The sequence below is a fragment of the Pseudophryne corroboree genome, chromosome 5 (assembly GCF_028390025.1).
Source record: "Pseudophryne corroboree isolate aPseCor3 chromosome 5, aPseCor3.hap2, whole genome shotgun sequence".
Classification (NCBI taxonomy): Eukaryota; Metazoa; Chordata; class Amphibia; order Anura; family Myobatrachidae; genus Pseudophryne; species Pseudophryne corroboree.
In genome coordinates this window covers 514800157-514813905 of record NC_086448.1, presented here as the reverse complement: position 1 = coordinate 514813905, position 13749 = coordinate 514800157, and the positions used below count along the sequence as shown (strand labels likewise).

Sequence of the window (13749 nt, the reverse complement as noted above, 5' to 3'; positions counted from 1 at the left end):
TAGACATGGGCACTTTAAGAAAGAATTTAGATACTGGTGTGCTCTGGCTCCTCCCTCTATGCCCCTCCCCCAGACCTCAGTTAAGGAAACTGTGCCCGGAAGAGCTGACAGTACAAGGAAAGGATTTTGGAATCCAGGGTAAGACTCATACCAGCCACACCAATTACACCTTATAACTTGTGATAAACTTACCCAGTCAACAGTATGAACAACAACAGAGCATCAGTTCAACCCTGATGCAACAATAACATAGCCCTTATTGAGGCAATAACTATATACAAGTATTGCAGAAGAAATCCGCACTTGGGACGGGCGCCCAGCATCCACTACGGACTACGAGAAATAGATTTACCGGTAAGTAAATTCTTATTTTTTCTAACGTCCTAGTGGATGCTGGGGACTCCGTAAGGACCATGGGGATTATACCAAAGCTCCCAAACGGGCGGGAGAGTGCGGATGACTCTGCAGCACCGAATGAGCAAACACAAGGTCCTCCTCAGCCAGGGTATCAAACTTGTAGAACTTTGCAAAAGTGTTTGAACCTGACCAAGTAGCCGCTCGGCACAGTTGTAATGCCGAGACCCCTCGGGCAGCCGCCCAAGAAGAGCCCACCTTCCTAGTGGAATGGGCCTTAACTGATTTTGGCAGCAGCAATCCAGCCGCAGAATGAGCCTGCTGAATCGTGTTACAGATCCAGCGAGCAATAGTTTGCTTTGAAGCAGGCGCACCAAGCTTGTTGGATGCATACAGGATAAACAAAGAGTCTGTTTTCCTGACTCTAGCCATTCTGGCTACATAAACCTTCAAAGCCCTGACCACATCAAGCAACTCGGAATCCTCCAAGTCAGTAGTAGCCACAGGCACCACAATAGGTCCGCAACTCTGCTCTATCCGCATGGAAAACCAGATAGGGGCTTTTATGTGACAAAGCCGCTAATTCTGACACACGCCTAGCCGAAGCCAATGCTAGTAGCATGACCACCTTCCACGTGAGATATTTAAATTCCACCGTTTTGAGTGGTTCAAACCAGTGGGATTTCAGGAAACTCAACACCACGTTAAGATCCCAAGGTGCCACCGGGGGCACAAAAGGGGGCTGAATATGCAGCACTCCCTTCATAAAAGTCTGAACTTTAGGTAGAGAAGCCAGCTCTTTTTGAAAGAAAATGGATAGGGCCGAAATCTGGACCTTAATGGAACCCAATTTTAGGCCCAAAGTCACTCCTGACTGTAGGAAGTGAAGGAAACGGCCCAGCCGGAATTCCTCCGTAGGGGCATTCCTGGCCTCACACCAAGCAACATATTTTCGCCATATACGGTGATAATGTTGAGCTGTCACGTCCTTCCTAGCCTTTATCAGCGTAGGAATGACCTCATCCGGAATGCCTTTTTCCGCTAGGATCCAGCGTTCAACCGCCATGCCGTCAAACGCAGCCGCGGTAAGTCTTGGAACAGACAGGGCCCCTGTTGCAACAAGTCCTGTCTTAGAGGAAGAGGCCACGGGTCCTCTGTGAGCATTTCTTGCAGATCTGGATACCAAGTCCTTCTTGGCCAATCCGGAACATGAGTATTGTTCTCACTCCTCTTTTTCTTATGATTCTCAACACCTTGGGTATGAGAGGAAGAGGAGGAAATACATAGACCGATTGGAACACCCACGGTGTCACCAGGGCATCTACAGCTATCGCCTGAGGGTCTCTTGACCTGGTGCAATACCTCTGTAGTTTCTCCTTGTCGGTTTACATGAGCCACAGCGGTGATGTTGTCTGACTGAATCAGAACTGGTTGACAGCGAAGCAGGGTCTCTGCTTGACGTAGGGCGTTGTAAAGGGCCCTTAGTTCCAGGATGTTGATGTGAAGGCAAGTCTCCTGACTTGACCACAGACCTTGGAAATTTCTTCCCTGTGTGACTGCTCCCCACCCTCGGAGGCTTGCATCCGTGGTCACCAGGACCCAGTCCTGAATGCCGAATCTGCGGCCCTCGAGAAGGTGAGCACTCTGCAGCCACCACAGAAGAGACACCCTGGCCCTGGGGGATAGGGTGATTAACCGATGCATCTGAAGATGTGATCCGGACCATTTGTCCAGTAAGTCCCATTGAAAGGTCCTCGCATGGAACCTGCCAAAGGGAATGGCCTCATATGATGCCACCATCTTTCCCAGGACTCGAGTGCAGTGATGCACTGACACCTGTTTTGGTTTTAATAGGTCCCTGACCAGTGTCATGAGTTCCTGAACCTTCTCTATCGGGAGATAAACCCTTTTCTGGTCTGTGTCCAGAATCATGCCCAGGAAAGGCAGACGAGTCGTAGGAACCAACTGCGACTTTGGAATATTTAGAATCCAGCCGTGTTGCCGGACGTGCTACGCTGATCAGCAACTGCTCTCTTGATCTCGCTTTTATGAGGAGATCGTCCAAGTATGGGATAATTGTGACCCCTTGCTTCCGCAGGAGTACCATCATTTCCGCCATTACCTTGGTAAATATTCTCGGAGCCGTGGAGAGACCAAACGGCAACGTCTGAAATTGGTAATGACAATCCTGTACCACAAATCTGAGGTACGCCTGATGAGGTGGATAAACGGGGACATGAAGGTATGCATCCTTTTTGTCCAGAGACACCATAAAATCCCCCCTTCCAGGCTTGCAATGACCGCTCTCAGCTATTCCATCTTGAACCGTAACCTTTTTAGGTACATGTTCAGGGATTTTAAATTCAATATGGGTCTGACCGAACCGTCCGGTTTCGGTACCACAAACATGGTCGAATAATAACCCTTTCCTTGTTGAAGGAGGGGAACCTTGACCACCACCTGTTGAAGATACAATTTGTGAATTGCAGTTAACACTATTTCCCTCTCTAAGGGGGAAGCTGGCAGGGCCGATTTGAGGTATCGGTGAGGGGGCATCTCTTCGAATTCCAGCTTGTATCCCTGAGACACAATATCTATTGCCCAGGGATCCAACTGGGAGTGAACCCACTTGTGGCTGAAATTTCGGAGACGCGTCCCCACCGGGCCTAGCTCCGCCTGTGGAGCCCCAGCGTCATGCGGTGGATTTAGTGGAAGCCGGGGAGGTCTCCTGTTCCTGGGAACTAGCTGTGTTGTGCAGCTTCTTTCCTCTGGCAAGAAAGGATGCACCTCGGACTTTCTTGTTTTCCTGTGATCGAAAGGACTGCATTTGGTAATATGGTGCTTTCTTAGGCTGTGAGGAAACATATGGCAAAAAATTTGACTTTCCAGCCGTAGCTGTGGAGACCAGGTCCGAGAGACCCTCCCCAAACAATTCCTCACCCTTGTAAGATAAAACCTTCATGTGCCTTTTTGAGTCGGCATCACCTGTCCATTGCCGAGTCCACAGGACCCTTCTGGACGAAATCGACATAGCATTTATTCTAGAACCTAGTAGGCTAATGTCTCTCTGAGCATCTCTCATATAAAGGACAGCATCTTTAATATGCCCCAGGGTCATTAATATAGTATCCTTGTCTAAGGTATCTAGTTCCTCAGATAAGGTATCCGTCCATGCTGCTACAGCACTACACACCCAAGCCGACACGATTGCCGGCCTCAGTAAGGTACCTGAATGTGTATAAATGTACTTCAGGGTAACCTCCTATTTGCGATCCGCAGCATTTTTGAGGGTAGCCGTATCCTGTGACGGCAGGGCTACCTTCTTGGATAAGCGTGTCAAAGCTTTGTCCACCCTAGGGGAGGATTCCCAGCGTAACGTGTCCGTTGGCGGGAAAGGATACGCCACAAGAATCCTTTTGGAAATCTGCAGTTTTTTATCTGGAGATTCCCAAGCCTTTTCACATAACTCATTGAGCTCGTGTGAGGGGGGAAAAGTTACCTGCGGCTTCTTTTCCCCATACATATGAACCCTCCTGTCAGGGACTGGGGTTTCCTCTGTGATGTGCAACACATCCTTAATAGCTATAATCATATAACGGATGGATTTAGCCAATTTTGGCTGTAACTTTGCATCATCGTAATCGACACTGGAGTCAGAATCCATGTCGGTATCTGTGTCAATAATTTTGGATATTGGGCACTTCTGAGACCCTGTCGGCCTCTGCGACATAGGATCAGGCATGGGTTGGGACCCTGACTGTCCTGAGGCTTCAGCTTTTTCCAACCTTTTATGCAAGGAGTTAACGTTATCATTTAAAACCTTCCACATATCCATCCAATCAGGTGTCGGTGCCGTCGGCAGAGACACCACATTCATTTGCTCCCGCTCTGCTTCCACATAGCCTTCCTCATCAGACATGTCGACACAAGCGTACCGACACACCACACACACAGGGAATGCCCTTTTTGGAGACAGTTCCCCCACAAGGCCCTTTGGTGAGACAGAGAGAGAGTATGCCAGCACACACCCCAGCGCTATATAACTCAGGAATAACACAGTAACTTAATGTTAACCCAGTAGCTGCTGTATATTGTGTTTTTAGCGCCTAATTATGTGCCCCCCCTCTCCTTTTACCCTTTTCTACCGTGATCTGCAGGGGAGAGCCTGGGGAGCTTCTTCTCAGCGGAGCTGTGGAGAAAAAATGGCGCTGGTGAGTGCTGAGGGAGAAGCCCTGCCCCCTCGACGGCGGGCTTCTGTCCCGCTAAAATACATATCTTTATGGCAGGGGCTCCTCATACATATATACAGTGCCCAACTGTATATATGAGTACTTTTGCCAACAGAGGTCCATATGCTGCCCAGGGCGCCCCCCCTGTGCCCTGCACCCTTACAGTGACCCGAGTATGTGAGGTGCGTTTGGAGCAATGGCGCACAGCTGCAGTGCTGTGCATTACCTTATGTGAAGAACGGAGTCTTCTGCCGCCGATTTAAAAGTTTTCTTGCTTCTCATACTCACCCGGCTTCTGTCTTCCAGCTCTGCGAGGGGAACGGCGGAGCGGCTCTGGGATCGGACGACGAGGGTGAGATCCTGTGTACGATCCCTCTGGAGCTAATGGTGTCCAGTAGCCTAAGAAGCAGGACCTAGCTTCAGAGAGTAGGGCTGCTTCTCTCCCCTCTGTCCCACGATGCAGGGAGTTTGTTGCCAGCAGATCTCCCTGAAAACAAAAAAATCTAACAAAATACTTTCTTACAGCAAGCTCAGGAGAGCTCACTGAACAGCACCCAGCTCGTCCGGGCACAGATTCAAACTGAGGTCTGGAGGAGGGACACAGAGGGAGGAGCCAGAGCACACCAGAATCTAAATTCTTTCTTAAAGTGCCCATGTCTCCTGCGGAGCCCGTCTATTCCCCATGGTCCTTACGGAGTCCCTAGCATCCACTAGGACGTTAGAGAAATATATAATAATAATTATATATATATATATATATATATTAAAAAAAATATATATATATATATATATATATAAATAATAATAATAATAATAATAATAATAATAAAAAAAACCCATAACACTATTTGTTCCAAATTTATTCTTTTGATTTTGGGTACCGGAACAGGGCACAGACTACCTTAGTCAGCCATTGTGGGTGCTGGAACTAGGCGCAGACCACCTAGACCAACTTACACAGCCATTCCAGGTGCTGTAACAGGGCGCAGACCACATTACACATGCGTTCTGGGTGCTAGAGCACTTTAGCCAGCCATTCCGGGTGCTGTAACAGGATGTAGACCACCTTAGACAGCCATTCTGGGTGCTCGAACAGGGCACAGACCATCTAGACCACCTTACACAGCTGTTCTGGGTTCCGGAACAGGGCACAAACAATGTTAGACAGCCGTTTCTGGTGCCAAAATGGGGTACAGACAACCTTACATAGCTATTCCAGGTGATGGAACAGGGCGCAGACCACATTAGACAGCAGTTCTGGTTGCCGGAATGGGACAAAGAACACCTAGACCACAATACACAGCTGTTCCGGGCACTGAAACAGGGTGTAGACCACTTTAGACAGCTGTCCGGGAGGCGGAATTGGGTGCAAACCACCTTAGACAGCCGGTCCTGGGTGCTGGAATAAGGCGCAGACCACCTTACACAATCGTTTTGGGTGCTGGAACAGGGAACAGACTACATTAGACAGTTGCTCCGGGGGCCGGAATGGGGCGCATACTACCCTACCAGCAATTCCAGATTCCAGAATAGGGCATAGACCACATTAGACCGGTGTTCAGGGGGGATGTAGTTATGTGACCGACGGAGACCGCAGATCACAACACCTCCACTTACATCCAGAACCCTCACTACCCCAACGGGCGGCATGCCGAACAACAGGGACTATTCCCACTCGTGGGTGTTTACGACACCCATAGCGTGGTGACCGCAGCTCGGCCTCCCCGGCATTCTGCGTCCGGGATCCCGGTGTCGGCTGCCGGTAACGCATACCACACCCGTTCCAGGTGCCGAAATGGGGGGGGCAGGCCACTTAGACTACCTTACACAGCCAATTTGGGTGCCAGGAAAGGACACAGACCACTTTGGAATGGGGCGTAGACTGCCTTAGCCAGCTATTCCAGGTGCTGAACAGGGCACAGACCACCTTAGTCAGCCATTCTGGGTGCCGGAACAGGTTGCAGACCACATTAGACAGCCATTCTGGGTGCCGGAACAGGTTGCAGACCACATTAGACAGCCATTCTGGGTGCCAGAACAGGGCACAGACCACCTTAACCAGCCATTCTGGGTGCCCAAACGGGGGGCAGACAACCTTTCCGGGTGCTGGAACAGTACTGGAACAGTACCTCCAGTGCTGGAACAGTACTGGAACAGTACCTCCAGTGTGTAGAATTTTATAAACTACTACAAAAATGTGAAAGCCCTCACTCACTCACTCACTCACTCACTCACTCACTCACTCACTCACTCACTGACTCGTCACTAATTCTCTTACTTTCCGATATGTTAGGAAGATGAAATTTAACATAGGTACAGTATTCTTCAGGTGGGAAATAGGAAAACGACATAATCAGAATTTTAATAAACCTCCCCTAAAGGGATGAAAAGGGGGCTAACATAATGATGTCATTACCGATACGTGGCTTGCGTTGCGTGAATGATAATGCCCAAATGGACAAAAAGACCAATATTTGAATTGCACCTCCAGTGTGTAGAATTTAATAAACTACAAAAATAGTCCTGTCACTTTTTACCCTATCTGCTACGGGTGTTCCCGGGTAACGCCAAGAAACATGGACTAATATTTACTTACATTAAGACGTCTCAAATTTACATCTCTATAGATTTACCAGTTTTTTTAACACTCAAGTCTAAGTACAACCCTGATAATCAGAAACTCACAGTTAGTATATATATATATATATATATATATATATATATAGATATATTATGGACACAAAGGGATAATGATGGTGGTGCCAGGTTCATTTAAAAATGCAAGAACACTCACTTTTTAAGAAAAGCAACATAGAACCAGCACTCATGTTTAGCAGTTTATTGCAATGCATAATCACATATAGGGCCTAATTCAGGTTGGATCGCAGTAAGCGATCCAACCACACTACTTGCTAAAAGTCCAGCGCACGTGCCCGCATTTTCTGTGGTGTGCCGCAGAAAATGTTATCGCCTCTGCCTGTCAATTGCGATGAAATCGCATTTTCTGCTTCATCAAGGAGGGGAGGTGGCAGTTAGCATGCTGGGCGGCCTTGTCCTGCGATGGGCGGCCCCCAGCATGCGAACAAAAGGATTGCAAATTCTGCTAATTAGCAGAATTGGCAGTCCTTACTGAATTAGGCGCATAGTCCATAGAAAAGGTCACTGGCAGCAGCCCACCCGACAGTCGTTTCAACCAAATTCCCTGAAGAAAAGCAATTGGTTGAAACGGCTGTGAGTGAGAGACAGTGGAAGACAGAGGGAGTGAGAGAGAGATAGCGGGAGATGGAGGGAGCGAGAGAGAGACAGTGGGAGACCGAGAGAGTGAGATAGAGACAGTGGGAAACCAAGCGAGTGAGACAGTGGGAGACCGATGGAGTGAGAGAGATAGTGGAAGAGAAATGAAGAGAAAAAAAGGCCTATTTCCTTTACCTGTGTGCTCTTTAGAAGACCAGTTCATTATGTAAATTGTAGGAATATTTGGCACATTTCACGACAACGATCTGCCAGTGTATACAGAGTTAAGACTAATTGGCCAATGTCCTCAACAACAGATATATCTGCAGATATGGTTGTGGTTGTTAAGGGCCATACACACTAGACGATAATTATGGGCGATACGACGATTGTGAATGATATATCGTTCACATTGTCTAGTGTGTGTGGTCCTAGCAATCAACGATGCGCGCACCCACGCTCGTTGATTGCAGGTTGGCGGTCGGAAGTGCTGCATGCTCAATGTGAGCAATGCCACTTGTGACATCGCTCATCATGGCATGTGTGTATGGAGCTGCGATGAGCAATTTGCACGATGTGACATTGCTCCTCCTCCCGGACCCTCCCCGGCAGCGGCTCCATTCTAGCTAGAATGGAGTCGCTGACAGGAGCTGCACGCTGCTCAGCTCAGTCTCCTTACCGCTCACACCGCTCAGCCTCCTGCTTTCTGCCTTCACTACTGCCCCACCAATGAACAGCCCACATCCACCGTGCCACCAGTGATTTTTAATCCACTATTATATATATCTATATATATATATATATATATATATATATATTTAACATGACAGCAGTTCATGCAACGTTTCAATGCCTTTTAATTTCACAGCATTTTCATCGTGAAATTAAAAGACACTGAAACGTTGCACGAACACACTGAGGTGTGATTATTGGAGTGCCGCATCTCATACCTCATGTCTTTTGCATATATATATATATATATATATATATATATACTGGATGTGTGATGCCCGGCATTCTCTCCGTTAGTAGTGTAATACCAGGGTGCCCTCCCCTTCCCCCGCAGTGGATCCTGCACACATAAACGAAAAAAGCAGCAGCACTTCAGGATTTAAACAAGTGTTGCAGTGTATTTAAAAAAAGCGTCACATGAAAACAAACGTTTCGGGGCCCGTAGCCCCTTTATCAAGGTGTGAATATATTAAAATATGTAAATAAGGTGCCAATTTCAAAGATATCTTTCGTATTTCAAATTGTTTGAAAAATTGCTTAGTGTGTACACTCACTTTCGTTTGTCATGGCTCTGGGAAGTTAAAGGGAAATTGCTCATCTTTCACATCGGTCACGTCTTCTGGTGTGTATGGCCCTTTAGTCAGTGTGTCCCATCTACAGATATATAGAGTATCTGAATATTGATTGATCTGTAGACATATCTTTAGGTACCCAGCTTAATAGGCCCTACACACTGGCCGATCCGCCGCCGAGCTGCCTGACGGCGGATACTTCACTCCCCCCGTCACCCGGCTGCATTGAAGTGCAGGCAAATATGGACGAGATCGTCCATATTGGCCTGCATGTACAGCCGACGGGGGACCAGCGATGAACGAGCGCGGGGCCGCGCATCATTCATCGCTGGAGCCTCCACACTGCACGATATGAACGTTATCTCGTTCATTAATAAACGAGATCGTTCATATCGTGCAGTCATGTCGGCCAGTGTGTAGGGCCCTTTAGGCTTTCCTGCTACAACTGTTAGAAATTTGTTATTTGTAACTATTGATTCTCAGTGATGTCTCGATGTAAACTTGCCTTTAAGCCTTGTAACTCCACCTCTGTAACCATGGTGGTTAGTAAGGACGTCTGCTCAATATTGTTGCAAGGAAGACCAAGGCAGCAGCTTAGAACTGTCACAGAAGTGAGCAGAATGATTTGAGTAACAGTTATCTTGACACAGAACAGAAGACGAAGACATTACAGGTTAGTGTTACTGTCACTTTCAGCTGGTACCTATATTCTGTGATCTTACTATTCATGTCATACAGTATCTGCTTATTTCTTCTTCTGCATTGTTTAACCTCCTTCATCTAAAATCATAGTACATACTGATTGGGTCAAAACCTACAATGATTTAATCTTTATCTATAAAAGCAAAATTCTTATTTAAAATGCAGTACTTCTGTTTCTTCTCGCATCGCTTTATGATATCTGTAGATTGTTGCTAAAAATGAGTTTAAATGATCTGCTGTAAAAGTAGCCTTTAGTCATGTTGACTTATGCAGCTTATTTATTCAGTAACAAGCCCTCTTTTACAATCTTCTGTACAGTACACTGCTTCATATTAGTGAGAAACGGGGCACCAGAACATTTTTCAGGTTAAGGAGGGGGGCGAGATAAAACTCGATTTTGGCTCCCTAATATATTAATTTCCATCCAGATGTATTAAAAATCACATTCAGGATCAGGCGCTCTGATATGAGCCCACACCTTCGATATGTAAAGTGATCACATCAGCAGTCCTTAGACAGCACGTGATTGATAGCTCCCACCCTGTCTGAGGAAGTGCATGGAGGGTATTGAGACTTGGCTCTACCTTCTTATAGGGTATATTTTCAGCTGGACCAGGTGGGAAATGTGTGTGTGTGTGTGTGTGGGGGGGGGGGGGGTCTTGTACCACACGGGGGGCGAGAGGTGCTTGGGAAAGAATAAGGGTTGGCGTCAGAGGCGTTTCTAGAGAGGTGGAGGTCCATGTACAGGCTCCGGCTGGGCCCCCTCTTCTCTAGCCGGCAGCGCTGTGTAGACTCTGGGCACTAGGGTCCCCTAGCGCTGTCCTAGAGTCTACAGCACATGCACAGGCCCCCCTGGACCCCCTCCTCTCTAGCCAGCAGCGCTGTGTAGACCCTGGGCACTGGGGTCCCCTAGCGCTGTCCTAGAGTCTACAGCGCATGTGCAGATCTCCTGGAAAATGGCACGGAGCCATTTTCCCAGTGATTTACCTACTGCGCATGCACAAAACAACGAGAAAAAGGCGCCGCACCATTTTCCCAGTGATTTCGGCAGCGCTGCTGTGCCGCGGGACTCCGGATGGTAAGCATTTCTATTAACAAGTGCAGAGTGTGCGGTGTGGGCCCCCTGGAGGCTCGTGTGCACTGCACACACTGCACCCATTATAAATACGCCAGTGGTTGGGGTCCAACGTGAGGAGAGAGAAAGAATGACAGCAGAAGGGGAAGGGGGGAGCCTAGAACAAAATAACTAGCCACACACTGTAGCGGTCGGAGCTAGAAGTGGGGGTGGGAGGTGGGGTGCAGGAGGCAGATGCAGAAATGAAGAAGGGCTGGGGGGAGGGAGGAAGTAGAGCAGCCAGAAAGGGGATTATTTCTGTTCAAAGACTAAAGACACACTGCCCGGGGTAACCCTAGACGGCACCCCGCGACCCAGCACATTGACTGGCGCCTCTCAAATGTTGTGGTGGTGGTGTGTGTGTGTGTGTGTGTGTGTGTGTGTGTGTAGGGTTAGGCACCCTCTTGCCCCCCCCGTTCCAACACCTATAGTGAGAAACCTCATAATGCTGCAAAGAATACGTAATGGATGCTAGAGGTCATGTTACTGAAGCTAACGGGAGAATTACAGTATAACATATGTTTATTTTTTTACAATTCTCAATGTTTCTATGGTGCTGGCAAGTACAGTCATTTGTTCTTAACATATTCATATGTCTGAATACAGGAGGAAAAGAAGATATCTACCCAGCACTCACAGGTGGTGACATGAATCTGACAGACACAAATAACACTGACCAGAATTTTTCCCTGGAACAGGATAATGGAGGCTATTCACAATATGCGCATATACATTTTACTATAGCAGCTGCTGTGGCATTAGGCCTCTGCCTCATCGGCTTGGTGGGAAACATTATTGTATTTTGGTATCTTTGCTTCAAGCTCCAGCGGAACAGATACACTCTTTATATCATCAACCTGGCAGAGGCAGACTCCATCTTTATACTACTCAGTGCTATGCTGCTGATGATCAATATTAATACAATGATTAACACAAATCCTGAATTTAAAGGGGAGGAGTTACTATATTTTTTAGTTGAAGTATTTTATGACAGCATGCAGTATACCGGAATGTTCCTCCTCACTGCCATCAGCATGGAAAGGTGCATGTCTGTCCTGTTTCCTTTATGGTACCAGTGCCATCGCCCTCACAACCTGTCCACTATTATGTGTGCCTTCCTTTGGGTTATTGGATGTTTGGAAAGTCTCATTGAGAACTTGGTGTGTCCACCTGAAGCTTTCATGAGTCAGACGTCACAGTGTACAGCAGTGCAGATTATGACTTTTCTTATATCTGTAGGTATCTGTCTCCCAATCATGGTCATTTCAAGTTTCATCTTACTCATCAAAATAAAGAGGACCTTTAGGGAGCAATACCCACCCAAACTGTATATCATCATCATCACTGCAGTTTTATTCTTCATCTTATCCGTTATCCCTCTCAACTTTTTATGGTTTTTATTGTACTTCCAGATGCTACCAACAGATGTTCAATCCGTCAGTTTATTTTTTGCAAGTATCTTTTGCACAGTGCTTAACTCTACCATTAACCCCTTCATTTACTTCATTGTTGGAAGAAAATGGAAGCAGTCATCTAATCATTCTATTCATGATGCTCTTCAAATAGCATTTGGGATCCAAAAATGATAATAAAGTAATGAAACAAATTAATAAATCTAGCCAAATAATTAATAAAACTAAACCAAACCTTACAAAAGCCTTGTTAGCAATAATTCCAGACTTCACGCACATTCTTTTCAGTATATGAACTGAGACTCAACAAATAACTGAGATGCTGTAGAGGGGATGCAGTCAGTTTACTTCCAATCAAAATCCCGACATTCAAAATCCAGACACTAATTGACCGATGGTCAAAATCCCGACAAGGTCAAAATCCCGACATGGACAAAATACTGACATTTAAAATGCCGACAGGTCAAAATACCGACATAAGTTTTTCATGATTTTTTTCATTGAAATCGACTTGTTCATACTTTACCATCCAGTGGACCTGGAGGGGGAATATAATAGTGTGCCGAGCGCAGCGAGGCAACGTGCCCGAAGCGAGGGGACGCGGTACACTTTATATGGTGTCCATGTTGACTTATGTCGACATACACACAAAAAAACAACAAAAACCGCATGTCAGTATTTTAAACTGTCGGCATTTTACATGTCGGTATTTTGACCTTGTCGGTATTTTAAATCTCGGTATTTTGTCCATGTCGGGATTTTGACCTTGTCGGGATTTTGACCATCGGTCAATTGGTGTCGGGATTTTGAACGTCGGGATTTTGATTGGAGGTATTTCATACCGATCCCCTGTAGAGACCTCTCAAGTGTCTGTCAAAAACAATTATCAAACTGATTTTCTGTTAGCAATTTTGGTGTAAAAAACAAATACAGTCTGAATGAATAGTCCCACATACTGTGTGTGTGTGTGTGTGTGTGTGTGTGTGTGTGTGTGTGTGTGTGTGTGTGTTTGTGTGTGTGTGCGCGCTCTCTCTTTTGGTGACTGCATATTCTGGGATGGGCTGCAATGGTTGCATGGTGCTATATTACTGTGTGTGCTCTGTGCTGTGTACCTCTGGTTTTACATTATGTATATGGGTCTGAGCATGGAACTGTGTATGGTGGGCATTTGGGACATACAGTGCGTCCGGAAAGTATTTACGGTGTTTCACTTTTTCCACATTTTGTTATGTTGCAGCCTTATTCCAAAATGGAATAAATTCATTTTTTCCCTCAAAATTCTACACTCAATGGCCCTCATGCCGAGTTGATCGCTCGCTGCCGTTTTTTCGCAGTGCAGCGATCAGGTGAAAAAACTGCATTTATGCGCATGCTTTTACACAAAACTTTGGAGTTTTACA

At 46.6% G+C, this 13749-nt stretch overlaps 1 protein-coding gene across 1 annotated transcript; it reads left to right on the top strand.

The window, feature by feature from the left end:
• The first annotated feature begins 9730 nt into the window (after positions 1 to 9730).
• LOC134929169 (mas-related G-protein coupled receptor member D-like) lies at positions 9731 to 12544 on the top strand. Its single transcript, XM_063924942.1, has 2 exons — positions 9731 to 9794; positions 11544 to 12544. Exon 2 carries the CDS (start codon positions 11585 to 11587, stop codon positions 12521 to 12523), a length of 939 nt encoding a protein of 312 aa, XP_063781012.1. The 5' UTR covers positions 9731 to 9794; positions 11544 to 11584; the 3' UTR covers positions 12524 to 12544.
• Positions 12545 to 13749: the final 1205 nt, after the last annotated feature.